At 45.1% G+C, this 27,649-nt stretch overlaps 1 protein-coding gene across 1 annotated transcript in view; it reads right to left on the minus strand.

Annotated features, from left to right (window-relative positions):
- Positions 1–5,388: 5,388 nt before the first annotated feature.
- LOC147418379 (ABC transporter C family member 2-like) overlaps positions 5,389–27,649 on the minus strand; it is an 89,049-nt gene continuing 66,788 nt past the window's right edge. Inside the window, exons 17-28 of the mRNA XM_086507273.1 lie at positions 11,252–11,452; positions 11,062–11,160; positions 10,787–10,939; positions 10,272–10,645; positions 10,012–10,192; positions 9,599–9,922; positions 7,667–8,420; positions 6,928–7,049; positions 6,564–6,809; positions 6,386–6,487; positions 5,984–6,305; positions 5,389–5,887 (exon numbers count right to left, since the gene is read on the minus strand). Coding sequence (XP_086363399.1) covers positions 5,796–5,887; positions 5,984–6,305; positions 6,386–6,487; positions 6,564–6,809; positions 6,928–7,049; positions 7,667–8,420; positions 9,599–9,922; positions 10,012–10,192; positions 10,272–10,645; positions 10,787–10,939; positions 11,062–11,160; positions 11,252–11,452 — 2,970 coding nt within the window. The 3' untranslated portion in view covers positions 5,389–5,795. The remainder of the gene's footprint in view (positions 5,888–5,983; positions 6,306–6,385; positions 6,488–6,563; positions 6,810–6,927; positions 7,050–7,666; positions 8,421–9,598; positions 9,923–10,011; positions 10,193–10,271; positions 10,646–10,786; positions 10,940–11,061; positions 11,161–11,251; positions 11,453–27,649) is intronic.

The raw sequence follows: 27,649 nt of genomic DNA on the forward strand, positions 1-27,649 counted from the left end.
TTGAATATTTTTGAGTGCTTCAATGGACTGCCTTATGTTGGTCTGAAATTTGTACCCTGAAGTTAACAGACAAGATTGCAGAGAGTTTACTAGGCTTTATTCTATACCATGAGTAGGTGCTTGAATGGTTTTTTTCCACCATGCCTTTTTAATGTAGATGTCATTAATCAATGATATCTTCTGTGCAATTATGTTGTATTTGCTCATTCAATGTTACAAGAAAATGTTCAAGTGAGCTAAAGTTGTTGCTTAGTTACACACACAAGCTTAGGGCTACCATTGTTCAAGTGAGCTAAAGTTGTTGCTTAGTTACACACACGAGCTTAGGGCTACCATTCCTTCTAAGCGTCAAATGGCGAATTCCCAAGCTAGTACTAGCATAGATTGCCTTTATCAGATCGCCTTGGTTTATGGGAAGTTACTGTCATATGCTTAAACGTCCATGTATTTGAACATACAACCTATGCTTAAGCAAAGATGCAAACCTCCATGTCAAGCTACAAGAAAACTGCATTACAGTGTAATTTTACTATCCAGATTTCGGAGAAACTGGCTCAACTGACTTGGCCCTCTTATAAGCTGGATTTGCTTTCCAAAACTTTGTGCAAAGGCAGTGCTAAAATTACAGGTAGAGTTTCACATCAAGTTAATCACCATTGCTCTTATCAGTTTGGTCTCTGTTGCTCTCCTCAAGGAGAACTTTGGACCACTCAAGACCACTCTCAGGTAAGTGTACACGTCTGTATACTCAACCGTCTATTGACCATACGTGAAGGTCGGTGCAGATCGCCTGACCCACTGTGATCTGGTGTTTAACAAAATAACTTTGGTCTTGCCAAAGTTCACTGACAAGCCGCTCTCACTAGCAAAAGTGTGCAATGCATCGAAGTGTTATTGAATCCCCTCTTGCGAATCTGAGATTTAACATAATATCATCGGCATACAATAGTAATGAGATCCAGGTCCTTGCTAGCTATGCTCCTCTGTCGCCTCCCCTCTTAATGTAATCTGAAACCTCATTTACATTGTGGGTGGGCTTTGAGATCTGCTGTGATGACTGCTCCTCTAGCTCTCCCTTGGCTGGTGTAAAGAAATCTGTGATTCGTCTCTGAGACTCTCTCCCCTGATGTCCTCAGCAAGCTCTCCCTAAGTCTGCGCAACTCTAGAAGGAACAATCTGAGACATCTCTGATCCTCGTATCTCATGACTCTAGAAAATGGTCCGAAACCTTCTCTGAACAGACAGTGAAAGCGGCTTCGTATCTCATAGTACGCCGGGCAATGACATGTGTACTGCAGCTCGGTCTCTGGCTCTAAGTTACACAGGTGACCCCTCGAAATCGGCAGTCTCGATCTGGAGCGGATGTGCGTATCTGCCCAATAGCGCATCGTATCCCATGAGATAAGTGTGTCTCCATGTATGCAGGCCTAGTCACAAAACCGTCCTCCGTGAGAGATAAATGAAATAAAATGTTAAATTAATCGTCTTCAAAAGGCCAAAATGATGTATGAGACCAAACCACTACAATCATGTATAATCCTAATGAATCTGATACAATGTCAAGGTACAAAATAAAATGAAAGGAAATAAGATAAAGTCTAAATGGCTATTGTCATGAATCTAAGCAGCTCAGAGTTGTCTAGCACTATAAAGTGTGTGACAGTGAAACAATGGGTAGTACAATCGTGGTGTATGAACATCAATGTCTGAGGATGTCCGGCCCCGGGTGCTGTCCGAGGATGTATTGCATTCGTCATCGTAGAACTCATCGATGTCCACCATGGTAAGTACTCATACTGGGCGTCTTGCATGTCGAGCTAAAGTAATTCGTATCCTCTGGCGTAGTCTCCGTCGATGTTGTGAGGTACTCCTCAATCACGGGTGTTTGGATCTCCCTGGCTTTGTAGCCCAATCGATCAGCGTACCTTTGGTGTGGGTGATATCTGGGCTCTACTAAGTGGCCTGCCCCTCTTATCTGCCAGTAGGTGGCCTAAAAAAATCTGTAATCTGCCTTTGAGACTATCTTTGTGCAGGCTCTCTTTGTGTCTGCGTATCTCGAGTAGCAATAACCCAAGACATCTCTTATCCTCATATCTCATGACCCTAGATAGTGGTCCAAAACACTCTCTGAAGAGATAGTGAAATCGCCCCCGTATCTCGTAGTACACCAGACAGTGACATATGTAATGCAACTTTGTCTCGAGCTCCAAATGGCAAAGCTAGCATATCTTAGCCTTTGGAGGTATCCCCCTAATCTCGACCTCAAGCTGATGTGAAGAGGTGTGTGGTTGACAAATAGCACACCATATCCCCCAAAATAAACGTGTATCCGAGCTTGAGAGAGTGAATTAGGGTTTCACTTCATCAAAATGTGTATCCATGTAACTAGGTCTAGTCACCAACCGTCAATTGGAGAAGATGCCCGCTTTAGAAAGCCATCTTCGTGCCCAACTCTCATGTCGGCTAAATCCAAGTTCTCCTCGTGTCAAGCTGAGACGGCTCCTAACGAACGAGCCTAATGATCTTTGTGTGCGTAATAGACAGAGAGGGTGCATCCAGGGAGTAATGGAAAGGAAGCAATCTATCCACATTGAAATTGTGGAACTAAAACCATGGTGTCATCTATCCATACCAGCAAGGACAATCCCCCTGCAATGCTAGCTGTCAGGAAGACTTGAGCTAAGCGAGCATATCTGTGTTTAGGGAGGTCCCATAAACTGTGCATAAAGGAGACTAATCTAGTGAGTGTGTGGACCATGAGTGGAGATGCAGCCATCTCTGCTCTGATAATCTCACGTGGTATTGAAGCCTTAGCTCTAATCATCCGAGAGATTAGAGAAACCAAAGGCCTCTCCATACATCTCCACCCACCAGTGCTACCAGATCTGCTATGGTGGTCCATTGAGGGTCCCCATATCTAGACTCCATAAAGCACAGCTGACATCACTAAAGTATCAAAGAGCCATAGCTTTGATTGAGGTTCCTAGAATTGAACCTGCGAACACATCCTCTCTAAGCTCTGGTCAATCTAGTCTCAGCTTCACTTCTCAATGAAGACACTGGCGCACTAAAGACTATCCCAAGGTAAGTGTATGCATCTGTATACTCCACTCTTGGCCATAAGAAAATGTGGGTGCTCATGTCCTAACCCATTGTGGTGTGGTATTAAATACCATAACTTTGATTTTGCGAAGGTTGACAGACAATCCAATATTGTGGACAAACACATGTAAAGCATCTAAGTGAAGTTGCAACCCCTTTGGGGAATCACAAATCAGCACAATTCGTCAGCATATAACAACAACAAAATCCACGTCCCAACCAACTAAGCTCCTTTGCCACCTTCCCTCTCAATGTAATCAAAAACCTCATCCACATACATGCCAAAGAGCGTCGAAGAGGGAGAAAAGAAAAGAAATGAAATGGCAATTTTATATTAAGCGTCCTCAAAAGGCCAAAATGACCTATGAGACCAAAAAGTTACAACGTGGTGAATATGATACAATGTTCGAGTACCAAAAATAAAAAGGAAAGGTACTGAAATGGAACTGTGTAGGATATGAGTCGTGGGGTGGAGGGGGGAATGTGAGCTCTGTTGTGGTAGCTGCTCATCCGACTGCCCAGTGTCCACTCTAAAGAAGTCTGTGATCTGTCTTCAAGACTAGCTAACCTCTCCCCTCATCAAGCTCTCTCTGTGTCTACGCAACTCGAGCAAAAACAGTCCCAGAGATCTCTGGTCCTCATACCCCATGACTCTAGAGAGTAGTCCAAAGCCCTCTCTAAACAAGGAGTGAAAGTGGCCTCGTATCTCATAGTAGTGCAACTCATCTCCGGCTTCATGTGACATAGGAGACATGTCCTTGCCTCTGCTGGTACTCCACTGTATCTACTAGTCTCAACCCGAAACTGGTGTGAAGATGTGCATATCTAGCCAATAGTGCATCGTATCCCATGAGATAAGTGGGTCTCTATGTATCCCATCTTTGTGCCCAGTTGCTATGCCGGCTGTATCCAAGTCCTCCTGGTTTCTAGATGAGTCAAGTCCTGGTGGATGAACCTGGTGATCTCAGACTGTGTAAGAGCCAGAGATGATGTATCCAGAGATGGTGTATCCGATGAGTATTGGAAAGGGGACAACCTGTCCATGCTAAACCCATGTCCCTGAAACCATGATGTCATCTCCCCATGCCAGCATGTTGTATCTCCCTGCATAGCTAACTATCGAGAGGAGCTAGGCGGGCATATCCATCTTTGGGAAGGTCCCATAAGCGGTGTATAAGGGAGACTGATCTGGTGGGGGCGGGGGGCGGCAGCTAGCTCTGCTCGAATAATGTCATGTGGTACTGAAGCCTTGGCTCTAATAAGCCGCGAGATCAAAGAGACCGGAGGCTTCTCAATGCCTATCCATCCATCAGGGAAACCCGACCTCCCATGATGGTCCAAAGAGGGCCCCCATGTCTGAACTCCACAGAGCAATGCGGAAGCCACACTAGTGTGAAAAAGCCAGAGCTTTGTCAAACTGAATCTGTGAACACATCCTCTCCAATCCCCCCAATGCTGCATAGGCTCTGGTCAATCTAGTCTCTAATGCTCTCCTCAATGAAAATGCTGGTCCACTAAGACCACCCCAAGGTAGGTATAAGCATCTGTATATTGAGATGAGAGAGAGAGAGAGAGAGAGAGAGAGAGAGGCCTCTTGACTATTTCTTTCCACCCACAACACGGTTTGAGAAAAGCGCACCCTTTTCCAAGAGCTTAAAAACCTCCACATCAACACCACCTTTCTCTCGAAAGGCAGTGAGTCAATGATGAGTACAAAACACCTCCAATAATACTACCATTCCAACCCTTGCTGTTTTATTAACCCTCAGATTATAAAACAATTACAAAAGGAGACATTTCTAGGCTCCAAAATGGTAAACATGCACACGTAATCTTGATGACAGGGACCTTTAAGAATCTGTCAAGATTCATGACATTCCTCCTTTCATCAATTATACATACCTATCCCTCCGATTTTTTTAAAAAGTAAAGGAACAAGAACTTCACTCTTCTCAACTCTAGTCTCGATTAGTGGCAATGTCTTCGAACATTCCCATAAAACATTGACTAATTGAAAAGAGAGAGAGCCAATAACAAAATAAGAAAACAAAACGAACCTCTTGTGGTGTGCATTGAACAAACTCTCAAGGAAAAGTAAAACCATACACAATCATTAGGCTCATAATTAATTTGCAGATATTTTTGTATAAAAGCACACCTTACATGAAAGGAGTAGGTCCAAGCTTTTGCATGCACAAGATACACTTGAAAAGAATGCTATCCCTAGTGTGTGTCAGACTTTGAAAAACTGTTTCAAAGTAGCCAACTAAGGACTACACAACAAAATTGACCAAAATTTGTGATTGTATCTCCTCCTTAGCATTGGCGGGTAACCGACAGGCCATCAGTTTTCTATACAGATAGAAACTACATACACAAATACGATGGCAAACAAAGTTTTATTCAAAAGCCAAAACTCCAAAAGAGCCGATTGCCTATGTTTACATTCTGTTAAGCTCGAGTCAAATTGCAACTGAGGGAAAATGCAAATCCTAGCAGTTGGTTTAGTTGTGCCTTTGGGCTTATATCTCTGCCTGGTGTTGCACTTTCTTGCATCAGTCACCTAAATTGCGCTCTGTAGACGCATGCAGTTACAATTTGCAACTCTATCACGCCTTAGTAATGCAGTAAAACTCCTCTTGGCAAAACTTTGGTCTAGCCACCCTAAGCATCCTTTGATTAACTCTTGGCAGCTACTCCCACTCTAGAAGTGTGTCATTGAATCTCTCATTTACAGGTTCGTAGTCCAAACGGTTCCTCACTTGACGGACCATAAAGGCCAAACCTGTCGGCAATCAAGTCAAGAAATGAGGTTAGACTTACAAGCCTACAAATAACAGAACGGAAAAAGGGCCGACCGCAAAATGAGAACTTCGCAGACCTTCGATGACACGACTCAAAGCAGACCACCATTTCTCTCTGGGAACTTGCCGCTTTTCCAACTCCTCGGCAATTGCATCATCATGTCGGCCTTGTAAAATGTCCTGTAAAACTCGAATAGAACTCCTTGCTTCTTCTAAAATGGTGTGATCAATGTCTCCATTGCTAATTTCTCCCAAAGTTTGAAGAGATGACATCATGCTCATTGCCAAAGCCCATTGTGTGGCGGCAGCCCATTTTGCAGAGACACCCCACCTTCGCTTTTTGTCATCAGATAAACCAGTTGCTTTCACCTTGGCATTCACCTCTTCCATCACAATATTCTGACATAGAAAAAAGAAGTCAAGGCAAACCATGCCAGCAATGGAACGATCAAACCAGGGAGTTTTAAGGGTTGTTCTACCTTCAAGTATTGTGCATTGGCAGAGCCTGTGCTTTCAACCATTCTAGAGAAAGCACTCCCTGCATCTGATAACAACTGCTCCGGTGTGTCCATCTCCAATGCCTGTGTCAGTTTAATAGAAGTGCTTGCAAGTATGAACCTAAAACATTTTGGGTCAAAAAAACCTGTAGATACTTACCCTACCAGACTCCAAAACAAGAATGCGGTCACAATCAATGATTGTGTTGATTCTGTGAGCAATGATCAGCATGGTACATGCCTTAAACTCCTCACGAATTGTTCTCTGTATTAGAGCATCAGTCCCAACATCCACAGCTGCCGTAGCTTCATCTAGAACTAGTATTTTTGACCTTCGTAACAATGCACGTGCAAGACTAAGAAGTTGCCTTTGACCCACACTGAAATTCTCACCACTCTCCGCAACCTGCACTTATCAAATATAATTAGTATCCAGCCTAATATCTCTCCAAGACCATTGGCACTGGCTTGTTCCAGATTTCAATAGAATACTCTGGTGCAAAACGAGAAGCACAAGTAGCAACCTCTGCATCTAAACCGAGTAAATTTCTTCTGATAGCATCTTTTAAATGAGCCCTGTCTAGAGCTTCCCATAGTGACGCATCATTATGCTCGTTGAAAGGATCCAAATTGAAACGGACGGTGCCTGCGAGATCAACAAAATTTGCTAAATGTGGTGTTATTGCAGAATGCATCGATCTTGACCAAAACAAATCTGTGATTTATTTCATAGAGTTCACATTTTTCAACATTTTGGAAAACTGAGCATAACCCAGGGGCTCAACCTTGGCATCCCACGATCATATTTGGTCGGTTTGTTGTGTCCTAATTCATGTTAAGAGTACTCTTGACCCATCGATAGACAAAAAAATTAAGAAAGCACCTTGCATTTGCATACGTCAGGCGTGTGCTAAGGTGTGTCAACCCATATTCCTCTGTGAGTGTGCCATGCATGTGTGTGTGCTTCTTTCATGCTTCTTATTGTCTGGAAAAGGACTATTGACGAGGAGCAACAGCTTTTTCACATTGTTTCTAGTGGTATTCATTTTGTCACAGATGATTCCACGACGAGGTTCATCCACCTCATGTATCATCTACATTGACAACAGAGCTGTGGTTTTATCTGGAAAAAAAAGGCAGTGTTGCATGCACATGTGCCTGTGTGCCTAGGTTTGAAGCTGCATAGGAGCGTGTGTGCGTGGAAGAGTGCGTATGTGGAGAGAGAGGAAGAGATAAATGATGGGATATTGAGAGAAGGAAGACCTGAAAACAAAACTGGTGTTTGTGGTATAATACCAAGAGACTTTCTTAGATCAAAGAGTCCAAATTCGTTAATCTGATGAAAATCGATGAAGATACCTCCACTCTCAATCTCAACTAGTCGAAACAGAGAATTGATCATGCTAGATTTGCCAGCTCCAGTGCGCCCAACAATCCCAACCTTTTCACTGGGTTGAACCTTGAGAGAGAGGCCAACCAAAACAGGTGGTAAAGTTGGACGATACCGCATTACAACATCTTTGTATTCTATAACACCCTCAGAGGGCCAACCTGGAGGTGGTCTGCAGTTTTCAATTATCAGAGCACCTTCAGGCGGAAGCTCAATATAAGTTCCGACTCTTTCAACAGCATTGAAACTATTCTCTGCGATGCTTGCAAGCCGCAAGGTTGCGGTCAGTAGGCTTGTTATGTTCAAGGCATAGCTTAGAAGTAGACCCATCTGTGAAGCAAAGGTAGTTCCAGTTGCACGCTGATTACCCAATACAGCAAATGTAGCAACTATCCATATCATGAGGCCTCCTAAGAATTCAAGTCGTATTGCCAGCCATCTGTTTGCACTCATATTTATAAGAATAAAGCGTGTATTTGTATCGACAGCCTTTGCATGGAACTTTGACATCCTGTCTTGAGCTTTGTATGCACGAATAGTGGCCAAACCATTTAGCGCTTCCCCCAATAGCGCATATACTGGAGAACGCGTAATAGAATCCAGTCGCTTCACCTCTCTTGCAGTTGTCTACAAATTTAACAATAAAGGAGAATGGCATTAATATATATGCAAATACAGATACTTTGAAATAATCAGTGTGTCAGCAATCGCTCCTCACTCACCCTACACTACTCTTTGTGCCTTCCCCTTCCTTTTTTATTTTGCCTACCTTAGCGTCAGCCTAGGCAGTAAAATTGTTGGAGTGCACGTCATGGTAGCACGAATCACAAATTAAAGCCTCAGAAATATGTTTCCCCATTTCAAAGCTTCCATGCGTCCACATGGCCATTTATGTTTTCCAGTGCATTTTGTCACAAGAATGAGTCATTAAGGATCTTTCAACATTTCATAATCCTAACTGTTTTTATGTGTGTTTTCCTGTTCCATGTGACTGACACATACTAGTTCAACTCCAGACCTAATGGTATCTTTGGACCTATTGCTGAAAGCTTGAGACCGGACATCAAGGCTTTTACTATTCAGGGGCATTCAGTTACCAGACGGACAGTAGCAGGAGGAGCAGAAGATGAGATTCATGCATGGGTCAGTTCTCACAAACAGCACTCAGAAAGCAACAATTTGCGTTGTAAGCTTCAGCCTTGAGACTGCTTCAAGATGTTGTGTCGTTAAAATAAGCTTTCAGTTATAGGTGGGAAGAATTAGAGCGAATGACTGACCCCAAGAGCCTTTGAGGTGCTTAAGGGTGTTGGAAGTTGGAGGATTGGGAGAATAAACATCAAAACAAGGTTCAGCACATTCTCCTATACCCAGTTTGAGCCACTTAGTACTTGATGCGTACTTTTCAGGAGGAGACATTAAGGATTCAAGTGTGGGAGAGAGAAGATCAAGAATTCAAAAACACTGGTTGGTGTTAACTGCCAGCAAAGCATTGGAGTGCTGTTGGAATGCCTAGTAAGCTTATGACCACACTCTTGCTTTCACCCTGGAAGGACACGTGTCCCAAATTTTATGTCAACAAATATCTTGCAGTGAGTCTTTTGGTCTTCTGGCGGTAGCCGTTATTCTTCAATTGCTGGAGAGTAGCTCTGTCTGCCAGCTTGTGACAAAGATCCTAAGCCAACTTTATCCTGAGGTTCCTTGTAATATTTGAAAAAATTTCCATGCTTTCACATGTAAAACGATCAAATGCTCCCTCAGACGAGAATTAAAAAGACAGGTACTCTTGAACTATTTAAAATGTTTACCTGATAATACACGTACGATGCATAAAATGCAATTAGAAGTGGAAGAATAGCCCATAGAGAGGATGTATTCACAATCCCAATCAGTGTAAAAGTTGAAAAGAGCTGGAATATAGAACTCATAAACATGTTGCTAAAGACCGCAATATTCCTGTCAATGTCTGCTGTGTCCCTAGCAAAACGATTTATTATTCTACCGATTGGATTTCCATGAAAGAATGCCATGGGGGCTCTAAGGACGGACTCCAACATGCCATTATGCAAGCGTTTGGCAGCTGCTAGGCTGGATAAAATAACCCAGAAGGAGTTCATCAAATTCAAAAGCACCTGTTTCAAAACCACAAGATTGAAGAGACCTTTGGCCAAGGTACAGAAACAGTGAATCTTGATGCACTCAGCAGCTGCCTGAATATTACCTGGCATACGGATAAGATAGTGTAGATACCATTGAAATATAAGACGCCATGAGAAGAGGTCGAAGCCGTCTCTGTCCAATATGAAAGCCAAGTGCTACTAGACACCCGAAATACCTCGACCATGATGTAGGTCCCAAACAGCACAAAAACAACCCAAAATCCACCAAGTGCAGATTTATACCTGTGTAACGTTATGCAGACGATCAAATGCTTGAACATGGACTTCAAATTGCAAAATGAGCAGTGCGGAAGTCTCTTACCTAGAAAGCACTTTCCAGCTTATAACGCCTGTTTCACGTTCTTCCTGCTTGATCAAGATTGACTTTTCTTCTTTCTTGGCGGGATCCTTGGAAGCGGCACCATCTTCCTTGGGCATAGTGCCATCCAATACTCCCACCTCGTCAACCTTCTTCTCACTACTTTGCTCAGTGGCTTCCTCCATCTTTCCAGCTTTCTCCATAAGCTGTTTGAAAAATAATCCAGACTCCATGAGCTCTTCGTAAGAACCATGTTCTTTAATCATACCCTCGTGTATAACAACAATTTCATCCACTTGAGATAGAAAATGCAGTTGATTAGTGACCAGCACTCTTGTTTTATGCCGAAGTTCATCATGAACACATGTTTCGAAAACCTGACATCAAATCAAGGCTGCATTAGCATAAGAAATGAAAACCTTGAGCACAAAGCTACACAACGAAAAGTAGGCAAAAGAGCTTCAGTCAAAATGTTTCAAAATTGTCCACCAAGGCTTTCATACAAAATCACAACCCACCTGGCGCGCCACATGTGCATCAAGAGCACTCAATGGATCATCAAAAATGTAGACATCTGCATTAGCATACACCGCTCGAGCAATGGAAACTCTCTGCTTCTGACCACCACTAAGGTTGACACCACGCTCGCCAATTTCCGTTAAATCGCCACCCTGGATGCAAGGCATGTCTTATGTTGACAGACTTCAAATTGCATACGAAGAGAGGGATAAATTCCAAAAGTAGTTTCCTTTACTCTCATGACATGAACTCAAACAGTGTTGATCAAACGTACTGGCAATAATTTGAGGTCCACATCCAAGGCACTGACATTGATAGCACGTTTATAACGCTGTGGATCATAGGGGGACCCAAATAAAATATTGTCACGCACCTGCACCAATAAAAGTTGCAAACAAAGTTATTCAAGAGGATATTCAAACCTCTCTGATGCATAAAAACTCTCAAGAAAGCTTCAGACTTACAGTAGCATTGAAAATCCAAGAGACTTGTGGAACATAAGCAACGGTGCCCCTCAATACACACTCTGTGTCTGCTATGGGAGGTAACTCCCCAAGAATGGCAGACACAAGAGATGTTTTTCCTTGACCTGTCGCACCAACAACAGCAACCAGTTTTCCAACAGCAACCTCCAAAGTTATATTTGATAATGTCGGTGTTTCTGCCTAGCAACCAGAAAACGCATAAAATATGTGTGAAAAAGTCAGACATCACACGTACTCATACAAAGGATTCCAACAAACATGCAGGCAGATGTGTTGGGTTAAAGGCCCTAAATAACCCCTTTTGTACACTTTATGTACATTTTTATACTTTGTCCAGGTTCACCTGGACACATTTTTTTAAAGTCACTTAAAATAAAAATGGAAAACCGACAACTCAACATAAGTGAGTTTTCCCAAAAACGTACAAGCCTCTCTCTCTCTCTCTCTCTCTCTCTCTCTCTCTCTCTCTCTGCTATGTTATGACACAGCCGAGCTTTATTCCTTGTATTCAGGATTTCACAGTGGGAGCCAGACCAGTGGGCGTAGCAGTGGATCATGCTCTCTTGACACTGTCCGTATCTTTTCAGTTTAGTACAGCCCAGAAATCAGGAGGCAGGTCACACACCCGTTATACATTTACACCAGAGACTGACTCAGTTTATACAGAGGCGATCTGGGATCGTCTATGCACAGTTGCTCCAGGCCTCTCAGTAGAGGAGTGCACTACTTTACTGACTGAGACACTACATGATGCAGCATCAGAGGCATACCCACACACTCAACCGGATCGGAGGCGACATTCTGGGAGCATGCCCCAGAATAGTTGGTATGATGAGGAGTGCAGAGAGATGAGAGCCCAGCTTCAGAGGGATCTTCATTTAGGAGTCATCACCTACAGACAGTCGCGGATTGCTTTCCGGCGCCTTGTGCGAAAGAAGAAACGAGCTTACCTGGCCCAGATGGAGCGAGACTTGTATCAGTTGTTCTTGAGTAGAGACTCAGGCGAGGCATGGCGACTCTTCCATGAGCACTCCCCTCCCCCAATGATTACTTCTCCTGATGTGTGGGGCCAGTATGCGACATCGTTATATACGGTTCCTGGGCAGGATCCCCTTCCAGATCCTACAGAGCCATGTCCACCTACGAGCACCTTCTTTACCACTGAGATGGTAAAGAGAGCCATTGACAGGATGAGGACCAGGAGGGCTTACGATCATGACGGTCTAGTAGCGGAGAACTTTATACATGCTAGGGATATGCTGATGGAGGTTCTTGCAGTGTTGTTCAATCGTGCCATGTGTGAGGGATTACCTGAGACTTGGAGGTTGTCTACTATTGTGCCTATATTCAAGGCAGGTGATCCTACAGAGCCTGGAAACTACCGCACTATTATGGTTGGACACACACTGGCACGATTGTATGCATCCATTATTGAGCAGCAGTTGAGTAACTGGGCAGAGGGTGAGGGTGTACGGGCCAAGGGACAGGCAGGTTTCAGGAGGGGTTTCTCCACTCTTGACCATATTCTGACACTCAGAGCTATCATTGAGGAGGGCAGGTCACATGGGAGACGGATTTATTGTAGCTTTGTGGATTTCCGCAAAGCATTTGACATGGTACCGAGAGCTCAACTGATGCGCAGACTGCAGGAGATGGGGGTGCCCACAGTGTTGATTTGGGGGATTATGGCTTTATACAGATCAGTGATGGGACATGTACGCACCCCAGAGGGGATATCTGACTTAGTTCACTCCACTATCGGGGTGAAACAGGGTTGCCCATTGTCTCCTACTCTATTTGGTATGTATGTTGATGAGGTGTCTGATTACATTGACGGAGAGGGTGATAGAGGTGCCCAGCTGGCAGGGACGTGGATCCCATTGTTGTTATATGCTGATGATATTGTCTTGATCTCTGACTCACCAGAGGGTATGCAGCGACAGTTGGATGCATTACACAGTTTTGCAGAGGATAGTGGATTGTCTGTAAACCTTGGTAAAACCAAGGTCATGGTGTTTAACACCACACCGCAGTGGATCAGGAGATCGGCACCGACCTTCACGTATGGTCAAGAGATTGTGGAGTATACAGATGCATACACTTACCTTGGGATAGTCTTCACTGGGCCGAGGTTTTCTTTGGGGAGAGCAGCAGAGACTAGACTGACCAGAGCTTATGCGGCCTTGGGAGGCTTGGAGAGGATGTGTTCGCAGGTTCAGTTCCAGGAACCTCGGACAAAGTTATGGCTCTTTGATACTTTAGTAGCCTCAGCTATGATGTATGGGGTACAGGTATGGGGACCTTCTGTAGGCCAGGATGGTTGGAGACGTATGGAGAGGCCCTTGGTATCTATGATCTCCCGATTGATTAGAGCCAAGGCCTCCGTACCTCACGCGATCATTCGAGCAGAGCTAGCTGCCCCCCCCATGGAGATTGAGGCGCTTACCAGATCAGTGTCCTTTGTGCACAGCCTATGGGATACTACTAGAGACAGATATGCTAGACTGGCCCTTGAGTCTTCCAGACAGTTAGCTCTACAGGGGGACACTTCATGCTGGTATGCACAGATGACTTCATGGTTTCAGACGCATGGCTTCACCATGGACAGGTTGCCCCCTTTCCAGTATTCTCTTCAGGCACCCTCGCTGTCTCTTACACGGGTGGAGATCACTAGACTCATTCGTCAGGACCTGATCCAGCTCGACACCAAGAGGACATGGATAGAGCCGCCTCAGGAGTTGAGCACGAAGATGGCTTTCTATAGAGAGCATCTTCTCCACCTCACAGGAGATGGGTTTGTGATTCGACCCAGCTACATGGACACACATATGTCTCATGGTTTGCGTTGTGCCATTGGTCAGATACGCACATCCTCACATCAGCTCGAGATTGAGACTGGTAGATTCAGAGGGATACCAGCAGACAGCAGGATATGCCGATTATGCCAGAGAGAGCCAGAGACAGAGTTGCACTACATATGTCATTGCACAGTGTTCTATGAGATACGGGGGCGTTTCCACTGCTTATTCAGAGAGGGTTTTGGTCCTCTATCTAGGGTCATGAGTTATGAGGATCAGAGATGTCTTGGACTATATCTACTTGAGTTACACAAGTATAGAGACACTTTACTGGGGAGAGCTAGAGAGAGGCAGTCCCAGAGACACATTACAGATTTCTTTTCACTAGATATGGGACAGCCAGAGGAGCAGCCACCACTGCAGAGCTCGTCCCACACTCATTCGACCACTACTGGCACTCTCATCGACCGAGCATTGGAGCTACAGAGATACAGACGACCGCGACTGAGGAGAGGAGCTACACAACATCGATGGAGACTACAACAGAAGATTCGAGCCATACTCTCTCGACATCCAGAGTGCAGATGACGATGGATCCTCACCATTTCTTCCATCTTTGTTTCACACACTGTTACATCCAGTTTACCGGGTACCTATTGTATCAGCTGCTACACCCACGTAGTTTTAGATTGTAGTAGTAGTAGTAGTATTTTGTTCCACTTCTAGTTCTTTTCTAGTTCTTTTGTACCCAGACATGGTATTAGATTCACTATTTTGTAACTGATTGGTCTCATAGGTCATTTTGGCCTTTTGAAGACGTTAATATAACATTTCATTTCATTTCTCTCTCTCTCTCTCTCTCTCTCTCTCTCTCTCTCTCTCTCTCTCTCTCTCTCTCTCTCTCTCTCTCTCTCTCTCTCTCTCTCTGCTCATTAGAGCCAAGGCCTCAGTACCACGTGCTATTGTTCGAGCAGAGCTAGCTGCCCCCCCACTAGTGGTTGAGGCGCGCACCAGATCTGTCTCCTTCATACACCGCATGTGGGAACTTCCCAGAGACAGATATGCCCGCCTTGCACTTGAGTCCTCTCGATAGTTAGCCATGCAGGGAGATACAGCATGCTAGTATGGGGAGATGACATCATGGTTTCAGGTGCATGGGTTCAGCATAGACAGATTGCCTCCCTTCCAGTACTCACTGGATGCACCCTGTTTGACTCTTACACAGTCCGAGATCACCAGGCTCATCCGCCAAGACGTGACTCAGCTAGACACCAGGAGGACATGGATACAGCCAGCACAGGAGCTGGGCACGAAGATGGCTTTCTACAGAGAGCATCTCCTCCCGCTTACGGTTGATGGTTTTGTGACGAGGCCCAGATACATGGACACCCACTTGTCTCATGGGATACGATGTGCTATCGGCCAGATACGCACATCTTCACACCAGCTGCGGATCGAGACTGGGAGATACAGCGGAGTACCAGTAGAGGCCAGGACATGCCCCCTGTGTGACATCGAGCCTGAGACAAAGTTGCACTACACATGCCACTGCCCCATCTACTACGAGATACGAGGCCGCTTCCATTGCTTGTTCAGAGAGGGCTTTGGACCATTCTCCAGAGTTATGCAGTACGAGGATCAGAGATGTTTGGGTTTGTTTTTGCTCGAGCTATGCAAACACAGAGAGAGCCTGATGAGAGGAGACGCTAGCTAGTCTCAGAGACAGATCACAGATTTCTTTAGAGCTGCACTGGACACTCGGAGGAGTTACTACCACAGCACAGCTCGTCGTCTCACACCAGAGGCACACTGATCGACCGAGCGACTGAGCTGGGGAGATCCAGACACCCACAACTGCGGAGGACTACACAGTATCGGCGGAGGCTTCATCAGAGGATTCGGATCGCTTTGGCTCGACATGCACGACGCCCGGTCAGACTACTGACCATGGAGGAGATTGATGAGATCCGCCAGGGACCGATGCTGGATCTCTTGTGATCTAGCTATCCCAGCTAGCTGCTTAGTTCACACCTAGTAGTTTAGGATTCCATAGTATTTTATTGTGACATTTGTCATTTCATTTTTGTCATCTTGTTACTCTAACTCAGACTTTGTATCAGATCCACGACATTGTAACTTTCTGGTCTCATAGGTCACTTTGGCCTTTTGAAGACGTTAATCTAACATTTCATTTCTCTCTCTCTCTCTCTCTCTCTCTCTCTCTCTCTCTCTCTCTCTCTCTCTCTCTCTCTCCACTATCGGAGTGAAACAGGGATGCCCACTGTCCTCTACTTTATTTGGCATGTATGTTGATGGGGTCTCTGATTATATTGACAGAGGAGGAGATAGAGGTGCTCAGCTTGCAGGGACATGGATCCCTCTTTTATTGTATGCTGACGATATCGTGTTGATATCAGAATCGCCAAAGGGTATGCAGAGACATTTGGACGCATTGCATAGTTTTGCAGAGGATAGTGGATTGTCTGTCAACCTTGGTAAAACCAAGGTCATAGTATTTAATACCACGCCACAGTGGGTTAGGAGATCAGTACCTACTTTCACATATGGGCAGGACAGTATGGAGTACACTGATGCATACACATATCTTGGGGTGGTCTTTAGTGGACCGAGGTTCACACTGAAAGTGGCAGCAGACACTAGATTGACTCGTGCCTATGCAGCCTAGGTGGTTTAGAGAGGATTTGTTCGCAGGTTCAGTTCCAGGAACCTCGAACAAAGCTCTGGCTTTTCGATACTTTGGTCGCTTCAGTTATGCACTACGGGGTTCAGGTTTGGGGACTGTCTATTGACAGTGCTGGATGGAGTAATATGGAGAGACCCCTGATATCTATGATTTCTAGGCTGATTAGAGCCAAGGCCTCAGTCCCACATGACATCATACGAGCGGAGCTGGCTGCCCCACCTATGGAGGTTGAGGCACTCACCAGATCAGTATCATTGGTACACAGCTTATGGGACACCACCAGGGACAGGTATGCCAGGCTTGCTCTTGAGTCATCCAGACAGCCGGCATTACAGGGAGATACATCATGTTGGTATGCACAGATGAGCTCATGGTTTCAGAGGCATGGTTTCAGCATGGACAGGCTGCCCCCTTTCCAGTATTCTCTTGATGCACCATCCTTGGCTCTTACAAGGATGAAGACTACTAGACTCATTCGGCAGGATCTTATCCAGCCTGATAGCAAGAGGACATGGATAGAGCCATCACGGGAGTTGGGTACAAAGAGGATTTTCTATAGAGAGCATCTTCTTCAACTCACGACAGACGGATTTGTCACACGGCCCAGTTACATGGACATGCATCTATCTCATGGATTACGATGTGCTATAGGCCAGATTCGCACATCTTCACACCAGCTTGGGATTGAGACAGGTAGATTCAAAGGCATACCAGCAGACAGTAGGATATGTTAGTTATGCCATGCAGAGAGACAGAGTTTCACTACATATGTCGCTGCACAGTCTACTATGAGATACGGGGACGCTTTCATTGTCTATTCAAAGATGGTTTTGACTCATTAGATAGAGTCATGAGATATCAGGATCAAAGATGTCTCGGATTATTCCTACTTGAGATTCAGAGACATAGAGATGCTCTATTGAATCGGCAAAGACAGAGACAGTCCCAGAGACGCATCTAAGATTTCTTCAGTCTGAGTACCACAGAGGCAGAGGGGACACCACCACCACAGAGCTCGGTTCCCACCCATACACACACCAACGGTACTCTCATTGATCGAGCTATAGAGTTAGGGAGATCGAGACGACCGCGACTGAGGAGGGGAGCCACACAACACCGGCGGAGATTGCGGCAGAGGATCCACAGGATTCTAGCACGACACCCAGAGTGTCGATCAGGATAGGCTTCATGCTACTGCTATATTGTATCATGGTGACACTTATCCCCACTTTGTACCTTTATGGCATGATACCATTGCTCAGCCTACCAGCCACCCATAGGAGTCGGTAGCACTCCTATCAGTTTTTTGTTTGTAGTTTTCTTTGTTTTGTACCCAGACTTGGTACTAGACTCGTCATTGTAATTAGTTGGTCTCATAGGTCATTTTGGCCTTTTGTAGACGTTAATATATCATTTCATTTCATTTCATTTCTCTCTCTCTCTCTCTCTCTCTCTCTCTCTCTCTCTCTCTCTCTCTCTCTCTCTCTCTCTCTCTTATTTTTTTTGGAAAAAGTCAGGGCTGTATATTACTGAGTACAATATAATCCCCAGCGGATGCCAAAATAGCCTATCACGTGGGGTGTACAAGCTGAATGTAAGGAGGAGAGCCACTATAGTGACAACTCGACTAGAACAATCTCATGGTGGTCGGTGTGATGAGTGGAGGAGAAACCACCGAGGAGGGGCATAATGCCACGTAATCTGGCCACCTGTAAGTGTGAAGAAGAGTGGGGATCGAGCCCAACGCCGAAAGAAGGCAAATCGGCGTGCCTCGGCTACTCGAGATGTACCTGAGGATGAATCCCATTGCCAAATCAGGGTATGAATGATGTCCAGCCAAATGGCAGTGAGGGTATCCTGAAGGAGCTGTGGAGCAGCACTTAGAATGTGCAGACAACGAGCTCTCCAAACATTCCATAGTGTAATCTCTCTCTCTCTCTCTCTCTCTCTCTCTCTCTCTCTCTCTCTCTCTCTCTCTCTCTCTCTCTCTCTCTCTCTCTCTCTCTCTCTCTCTGTGTGTGTTTGTGTGTGTGTGTGAAGAGCAGCGTGAGGGAAGGGCAGCGAGCTGTGGCGTGAGGGAAGAGCAGCATGCTGTGGCGTGAAGGAAGAGCCGCGTGCTGTGGCGTGAGAGCTCTCTCTCTGCAGCAGCGCGAGGCTGAAGGCCTCTCTCTCTCTCTCTCTGCAGCAGGGCAGCGAGCTGTGGCGTGAGGGAAGAGCAGCGAGCGACTCTTGCACACAAGCCCTCTCCTTCTACGCGTAGAAGGACTTCCTACGCGTAGCAAGTCCCCGGCACCCCTCCTTTACCTACGCGTAGAAGGACTTTCCATCTCCTACGGGTAAGATAATATATAAGCAAACCAAGGCTAGCACTATTTGGCAGATGAGCAAGGAGAACACAGGCCCTCGGCAGCAGGTTCCCCCTCTCTCTCAGCAAGACTCCCACTCCTTGGGCGATTTCCTCCAAGCAAGCTCCCCTAGCATTTTTCATCAAGCATCGCCATAGCCTCTCATTGCTTGGCATTTTCAGCAAATCACCATCGCCCTATAGTCCCAATCCTTGGCGTTGTCAGCAGTCACATCCATTGCCAAGTATCATCAAGACTAGCGTTTTTCATCCAAGCATTGGTCGCCACTAGTTCCAGCCCTTGGGCGATTTCAGCAGGCTTTTGTCGCCCTCTTTCCATAGTCATTTCAGCCCCACAACAGCAGCAGATTTTCAGTCATAAAGACCAGCAAAATCAGCGTTTTCTCTTGCGTTTTCAACGGTAGCAGAATTCAGCCAGTAACGTTTTCGGACAGCAGTACAAGGACAGCAGAATTCAGCCCTTAAAACCAGTCTCGCCATCCCCGTCGTCGTCATCGATCTAGCCTAGACTTGCATCAGTCACATGCATCCACTTTGTACCAGTTTGTGCAATCAATCGTAGAACACTCTCGCCAACGAGAGTGGGGCCTTCGGAGGAGGGTTTTACGTCTTTGGTGTCGTATTCTCTTCTCTCTCTATTTCTCAGTTTCATACACGTGCATGCACAGTGTCCATTCACTTTGTTTATGATCATTGCAATCTCTCATTAAGAACGGAAGGCTCTCCCTTCCATAAGAACAAAAAGGAACCTTGAGCACATTATGGAGCACTCATCTTGAGAAAGAACAACATTCATTCCGCTGCACCTTACATTGGTATCAAAGCTTTGGCAGTGTTCTGTATCACTCGTGGAAAGAACCACAAGAATCACAAGATTTTTTTTTTTGCTTGTTGCGGTCGCTCGAACCCAAGTTCGCTTGGGCGTGTTGATTCCTAATCGTGTTTTTGAAGAGTGACAGGAATCCCAGGAAAGAAGGGCTTGTCCAGCCTCCCCTTGTGCCTCTTTTCACTCATTGAGAGCGGACCGTGCACTTAGCGGCCGGCCAATTGACGTGAGGTGGGAAAAAGCAACCTTGGTGTGAGCGCAAGGCCGCCAAGGGGTGCGCCCGCGGAAAAGAGCAGAACTCGGGTGAAGAGAAGATCCTTCTCAAACACAGATTGCAAGAGAAAGAAAACCTGAAGAACCCCAAGAACCTCAAGAACCCAAGAACCCAAGACCCTCAAGAACCCAAGTTCCTCGTGAACTTAAGAACCAAAGATCATAGTGCATGGTCATCACCCGAAGCGGAATGGATACTTCGCATACATGTGATGGGCATGAGAGAGGCGACGAAGAATTTTTTCCAACAGGAGGTTTTTCCGACCCTCCCCCTTCTCCATCTACGCCACGAGTTGTACCAACTTCCATGGAGACGATGGTCAAGTCGATGTTGGACATGATGGCCCAACAACAAGAAGCAAATCACGAAGCGATCGCGTTGCTCTGGCACAACAAGAAGCGAATCGCACGTGTGAAGAACGAAATGAAAGAAATGCAATACAACAAGAAGCAACTCGCATTGCCTTGGAACGTGAGCGCGAAGAACGCAACGAAAGAAATGCCATACAGCAAGAAGCGACTTGCATTGCCTTGGAACGCGAGCGCGATGAACGAAAAGAAAGAAAAGCACAAAGACAGGAGGAAGTTGAAGCAAGACGAGCGGCCTCGGAGGCCGATCGGGAGGCTCAAAGAGAACTCCGCACTCAAGAATTGGTTCGACAAGTTCTTGCCTCGAAATCTGAACCAGCCAAAGATGTTGGTAGTTCCTCAAGTGGCGCAAGCCGGGATGCGGACTCCAACAACCCAGTCACAGAGAAATTGACTTTCAATAAGTATGATGGTAAGATGGATGCTACAGTTATTCATTCTTGGTTACATCAAATTCATGCTTATTTTGCGACAACTAAGAAGACAGGAAATAGCAAAGTTTTGACGACACCCATGTACCTTGCCGGTGATGCCATCAATTGGTACCACGCATGGCAAGAGGCACAATTAGCCACGCACCTAGAGGAAGCCGACGAATTCACGCCCCTTTCCTTTAGTTGGGCTAATTTCCAAGACAAGCTCAAGGCGCAGTTTATGCCTCCTCAGTACCCTAAAAAGTCACTTCATCCCACCACGACCATTCCTTCGCCTTTTGAGTGTTGCTTGCATGAATGGAGGGGGTTGTACGAGAAGAACAGGCCATGGATTATGCGAGAAAGACAGAGAACTTGAGCCTTGAGGGTTTGTGGCAGAGAGATTGGGAAATGAAATGAAATGAAATGTTGTATTAACGTCTACAAAAGGCCAAAATAACCTATGAGACCAAAAAGTTACAATTGGTGAATCTGATACCATGTCTGAGAGAGAGGGCTTAAATAACCTATGAGACCAAAAAGTTACAATTGGTGAATCTGATACCATGTCTGAGAGAGAGGGCTTGAAAGTTGACTCCTTGAGAGCTTGAGAGAGAGAGAGTCACAAACGGGAGCGCATAACAATATAAAATATACTTGGATAAATAGAATTTATCACTTAATACCGAAGCCAAAGGATATATAGAGAGAAATAAATAGAGAGATAGAGAGTGAGAAGATCGACACAGTACTGGGGACCAAAAGATGGGCTGGTCCCTCCCCTTAAAGAGAATTCTTTATTAGGGAGAATCTTTTTACAAGCACAAGAACCGGAGAAAACCCCTCCGTTCTAAATCTCTGACTCAATGGTCGTTCCTTCCCGTAAGGGAGATCCGAGAGACAAGCTCTCAATCCTTTTTCTGTCTGTACTCGGAGTAGAGACTCCGCAGACAATTTCCGAATTCCGTTTTCGGAATTCCCAAGCGCAGGCCGAAGCCTTCTCGCTTCTCCTTCGCGATGAAGTACCTGCAAACACACACGCAAACACGCGACAACAATTCGTATGGCGAATCCACAATAGATACTTGTCGCTCTTGCGTGGGAAAAGCGACTTCCGTGCTTCGTAGTCTCGCAATCTCTCGCGTCTTCTGGCGGCAGAGTCTTCTCTTGTTGGCGCTGGCAACTCCTTTTCAGTGAGGGCATGTGGTGCTTTTATAGCTCCTTGACCACGGCATGAATAGCTGCTCACGTAGAGATCGCGGCCATTTTTTATTTTTATTTTTTTCAAAAAAAAAATCGTTTTTTTTTTTTTTTTTCTGTTCTACCTGAAATAGGGAGAGAGAATTCGCTGGCTGATCTGTTGCCTCATTTATCAGATGGCTGCCCACTTATTAAATGGGCGGCCAGCGTATTTTAAAAATAGTCTGAATCTGCCCAAAAACTCAATAAAACCTTATAAGTTAAAAACAATGCTTTCGCAGCACTTCCCAGGCGTCCCTGGATGCAACCACATGCACGAACGCAATGCAAACATAGATTCCTCGTGGAAAAGCGTTTGCTCTTCCCGGAAAACTCGTTCAAATTTTCCGCTTTTTAAGAAAAGCTTCTCAGAAGCCATCTTTATTCTTGTGCTTGCGTCTTTACGCGTATTCCTCTTTTCTAGTTCGGATTTCCTCTCGACTATGGATATCCCCTTTCCGATGCACCCGTCACCCACCTTGTGACGCATCAGGAATATCCATTACCTAGTCCTTTCCTACCGAATCTGTTAACTCAATTTCACCTTCTCAATCCCGAGAAGAATAATCCTCCTAAAAATCAATTTAGGTCTATTTCCTTGCGCATAACCTTGCGCTATTAGTCTTGAGGATATTAAACCTCTTCTTTCCTCCCACATAGGGAATGCCCAAGTCATAGAGCATTAAGCTTGATGTCTTTCTTTCACAAACAAAGTTTGCGATCACCTTAAAGAAGGTTCTTATTCCGGGTCGTCGCTCAATGTAGGCAGACGGTTCCAATCCGAAGATTTCCTTGTGCACGGCGGCACTTCATTCCACCACCAGCAGTGTTTTCCCGACGCCCATTAGAGTTTGTTCCTTTCAGAATCATAAAAAATGATTCACCTTGCTTGCATCAATGACGCCTTGCAAAATCTCAGGCAGATAGGATTCCAGCCATAGCATTTTCTGAACGTACGTTCAAACCCGGTTCACAATAGAGCGAACCCTCTTTGATTCTCAGGGAAGTTCTCCCATATGTAATTCTTACCATTTTGAAACGGTTGGTGAATTATATTCTTACGAACATAGTAGTTCGAATTTATTCTAGCAACGTGTAAATGCTACTTGACCTGCTCATGGAGAAACATATACTGCAACCAAAAGTTGCTACTGTAATGGTAAAAGCACATAGCGTACTCAATGATCAACGACCATAAGAAAACCTCTTCTCCGTAGAGAAACTCAAATTCCTTCTACCAAACACATCTCAAATAGAGATTCTCGTGTCGGAATATCCTTGCGCGCAAAAAGGCGCTCAAGAGAGTATAACAAACTCTCGTCCAGTTCCTTGGCATAGGTCTACATCTTTGTGTGTTATCCATGTACTCAAAGGTGTACATAAGTTTCAGTGAGCCATGCTCAACCTAACGATCCCTTGGCTCGATCGTAGAGCAAAACCCGCTCATCAAATAAACTAGGATTTTAATCCTTGGATTCCTCGAGCACAGGTCGTAGTCGTCACTTGTTCCTTCCCTCGTAAAGAGAGTGTTCATTCACTTGTGCGAAAAGCACTACCATGTCTTCCCTGACCGGGTAGGGAGTGTTGGTTCATAAGCTTAGTAAAAGCTTTTCTTGGTTGAAAGATCGGAATGGTTCCTTCCTTTTTGCCGTCCTACCCGCAATAGCAGGTAATTTGTTGGAGAACTACCGGATACCAGATCAATAGTTGACCTCTCGGCTAGTTGAGCAAACCAATTCATCTCAAAAAACAATGTTTCAAATTGATCCTACTCTCATAGATACTCGAGAGTGATTGTCCTGGTTAGACACGTGCATATCTCGTGCATAAAAGCAATACGCATTTTATGAGTTCCTCAAAGATTTAACTTTGATCAAAGATCTGTCCTCTCACTTAAAGTTTGAGGGTCAAAAACTCAGGAGTTAGATTGAATTCCCTTACTCCAAACTTTAAGTCCTTTGTTGAATTTGTTCATCTTTTCTTCCTCATAGAGGATCAAGAATGGAGCTACCTTGGCAAGAGTGAACCACTACTTGCTTTGACTCGCTCGTGTTCCTCTTGGGCAAACCAATCCCAATCTTCTTGAATGCCTTCCTCAAAGCGTAGAGAAAAAAAAAATTTGTCTGAAAATTCAGCCTTGAATTGAATCCAAGTCTTGTTGTAAGTTCCTTGCAAAGCTTTGGTATACCACCAAGTACTTGCAATCCCCCTTGAGGTGTTTGGTCACATGCCTCACCTTCGACGCTTCTCAGAAATTGCCGTTTGCAAGGCAACTTCAAACTGTCGAATGAAAGCGGTAGCTTTCGGGGCATCTTTCCTTCTGTCAAAAGTATCAAACTTGACTGGAAGTGTTTCTAGGTCTAGAGACCTTCTTCATATCCTTCCCGAAATGACGGGATTTCTTGGCTATGGTTCTGGATTGATGTTAATGGATATTTTCTAGATTCTGAAGGATCTTGAGCATTCCGCTCCTTGGATACTCTAGGTTCTTGAGCATCATGCTCTTGTCGCCTTCTCAGAGAATCCCAAGTCTTGTGTCGACTTCTTGAAGAGAAAAAAATTCAAACTCTACGAGTTTTTTCCTGCAGGACTTAGGTTTCCGCCTGCTTACTTCTCTCTTGGCTTGTCATGGCTTCTTCCCGTATCTTCCCACAGTCGTCCTCCTTCACAGAGAAAGAGAGGAGACCATGCTCTAATACCATTGTCACAAACGGGAAGGCATAACAATATAAAATATACTTGGATAAATAGAATTTATCGCTTAATACCGAAGCCAAAGGATATATAGAGAGAAATAAATAGAGAGCTAGACAGTGAGAAGATCGACACAGTACTGGGGACCAGAAGATGGGCTGGTCCCCCCCCCTTAAAGAGAATTCTTTATTAGGGAGAATCTTTTACAAGCACAAGAACCGGAGAAAACCCCTCCGTTCTAAATCTCTGACTCGATGGTCGTTCCTTCCCGTAAGGGAAATCCGAGAGACAAGCTCTCAATCCTTTTTCTGTCTGTACTCGGAGTTGAGACTCCGCAGACAATTTCCGAATTCCGTTTTCGGAATTCCCAAGTGCAGGCCAAAGCCTTCTCGCTTCTCCTTCGCGATGAAGTACCTGCAAACACACACGCAAACACGCAACAACAATTCGTATGGCGAATCAACAATAGATACTTGTCGCTCTTGCGCGGGAAAACCGACTTCCGTGCTTCGTAGTCTCGCGATCTCTCGCGTCTTCTGGCGGTAGAGTCTTCTCTTGCTGGCGCTCGCAACTCCTTTTCAGTGAGGGCATGTGGTGCTTTTATAGCTCCTTGACCACGGCATGAATAGCTGCTCGCGTAGAGATCGCAGCCGGGTTTTTTTTCCCGTTTTATTTTTCCTGTTCTACCCGCAATAGGGAGAGAGAATTCGCTGGCTGATCTGTTGCCTCATTTATCAGATGGCTGCCCACGTATTAAATGGGTGGCCGGCGTATTTTAAAAATAGTCTGAATCTGCCCAAAAACTCAATAAAACCTTATAAGTTAAAAACAATGCTTCCACAGCACTTCCCAAGCGTCCCTGGATGCAACCACATGCACAAATGCAATGTAAACATAGATTCCTCGCGGGAAAGCGTTTGGGAAAACTCGTTCAAATTTTCCGCTTTTTAAGAAAAGCTTCTCAGAACCCATCTTTATTCTTGTGCTTGCGTCTTTACGCGTATTCCCCTTTTCTAGTTCGGATTTCCTCTCGACCATGGATATCCCCTTTCCGATGCACCCGTCACCCACCTTGTGACGCATCAGGAATACCCATTACCTAGTCCTTTCCTACCGAGCTTACGGTACAATCTCCTTCACGATGCTCTATGTCACCCATCCTATGACGCATCAGAGATGTCCGTTCTCGGATGGTCGGATACTTCTTTATTGATGCTCCCTGTCACCCATCCGTTGTGACGCATCAGAAGTACCCGTTCCTGGTAGCCTTACAGATATTCCCGTTCTCAGTGCTCCCGTCATTACTTTCAATGACGCACTAGGAATACTCTGTACTCGGATGTCTCGAGTGAGAAAAACCCTCTCACTTAAAATTACAATAACTCATTTAAAATTATTTTTCCTTGGTGTTCCAAGCGAGAAAACCCTCTCACTTATAAATCCAATAATTCATTTAGAATTATTTTTCTGTCAAATAAAGCCAATTTAGCAAGAGAGAGAGAGAGAGAGAGAGAGAGAGAGAGAGAGAGAGAGAGAGAGAAATGAAATGAAATGAAATGTTATATTAACGTCTTCAAAAGGCCAGAGTGACCTATGAGACCAAACTGATACAAAAGTGGTGAACCTGTTACAATGTCTGAAAAGTGTGAAAGTGTGAAAATAAATGCGAAAAACTAAATACAAAGTATTAGATAAACTTCTTAGGAGCATTCTGGGTGTCTGGCTAGAATGCTTCTAATCCTTTGTTGTAGTCTCCTCCCGTGAAGTGTGCTTCTGCATCTCGGTCGTGGTCGTCTCGATTTCCTAAGCTCAATCGCCCTGTCAATGAGGGTGCCTTTGGTATGAATGTGGGTACTCCTTTGTGCTCGCTGCTGGCCTCTTGCTTCTCCTTCCATTCCTGCTTCTCTCGATCCGAAGAAATCTGTGATCTGCCTCTGAGGCTGTAGTGCTCTTTGTCTTCTCATTAAATTATCCCTGTGCCGATGTAGTTCCAGTAGGTACAGGCCTAAGCACCTTTGATCTTGGTATTGCATGACTCTATCTAAAGGTACAAAGCCTTCTTTAAATAGGCAATGGAAACGCCCACGTATCTCATAATATACGGTGCAATGACATATGTAGTGTAATTCTGTCTCCGGCTCCATTCCGCATAACTTGCAAATTCTGCTCTCAGGTGGGATTCCCCTAAATCTGCCAAATTCAATTTCCAGCTGGTGTGAGGATGTACGAATCTGACCAATAGCACATCTCAAACCATGAGACAAGTGGGTATCCATGTAGCTCGGGCGAATCACAAAACCATCTTCAGATAGCTGTAGGAAGTTTTCTTTGTAGTCGGCCATCTTCGTGCCCAATTCTTGTGTAGGGTCTACCCATGTCCTCTTAGTGTCCAACTATATAAGATCCTGGCGGATGATTTTATTAATCTCCGTTCGTGTCATTGCAAGTGATGGAGCCTCAAGAGAGTATTGGAAGGGGGGTAATCTTTCCATACTGAACCCGTGTCTCTGAAACCACGAGGACAGTTGCGCATACCAGCATGATGTATCTCCTTTCATTGCTAATTGTCGAGAGGATTCGAAAGTTGACTCCTGGAGAGCTTGAGAGAGAGAGCGAGCTTGAGCTTGAGGGCAAGGGAGAGAGAGCTTGAGAGATTGAGCAATGAGGGTAGACCGTAGAATGGTAGAGCTTGATCC

This window comes from Adiantum capillus-veneris, chromosome 30 (genome assembly GCF_014529385.1).
Source record: "Adiantum capillus-veneris isolate H3 chromosome 30, ASM1452938v2, whole genome shotgun sequence".
Classification (NCBI taxonomy): domain Eukaryota; kingdom Viridiplantae; phylum Streptophyta; class Polypodiopsida; order Polypodiales; family Pteridaceae; genus Adiantum; species Adiantum capillus-veneris.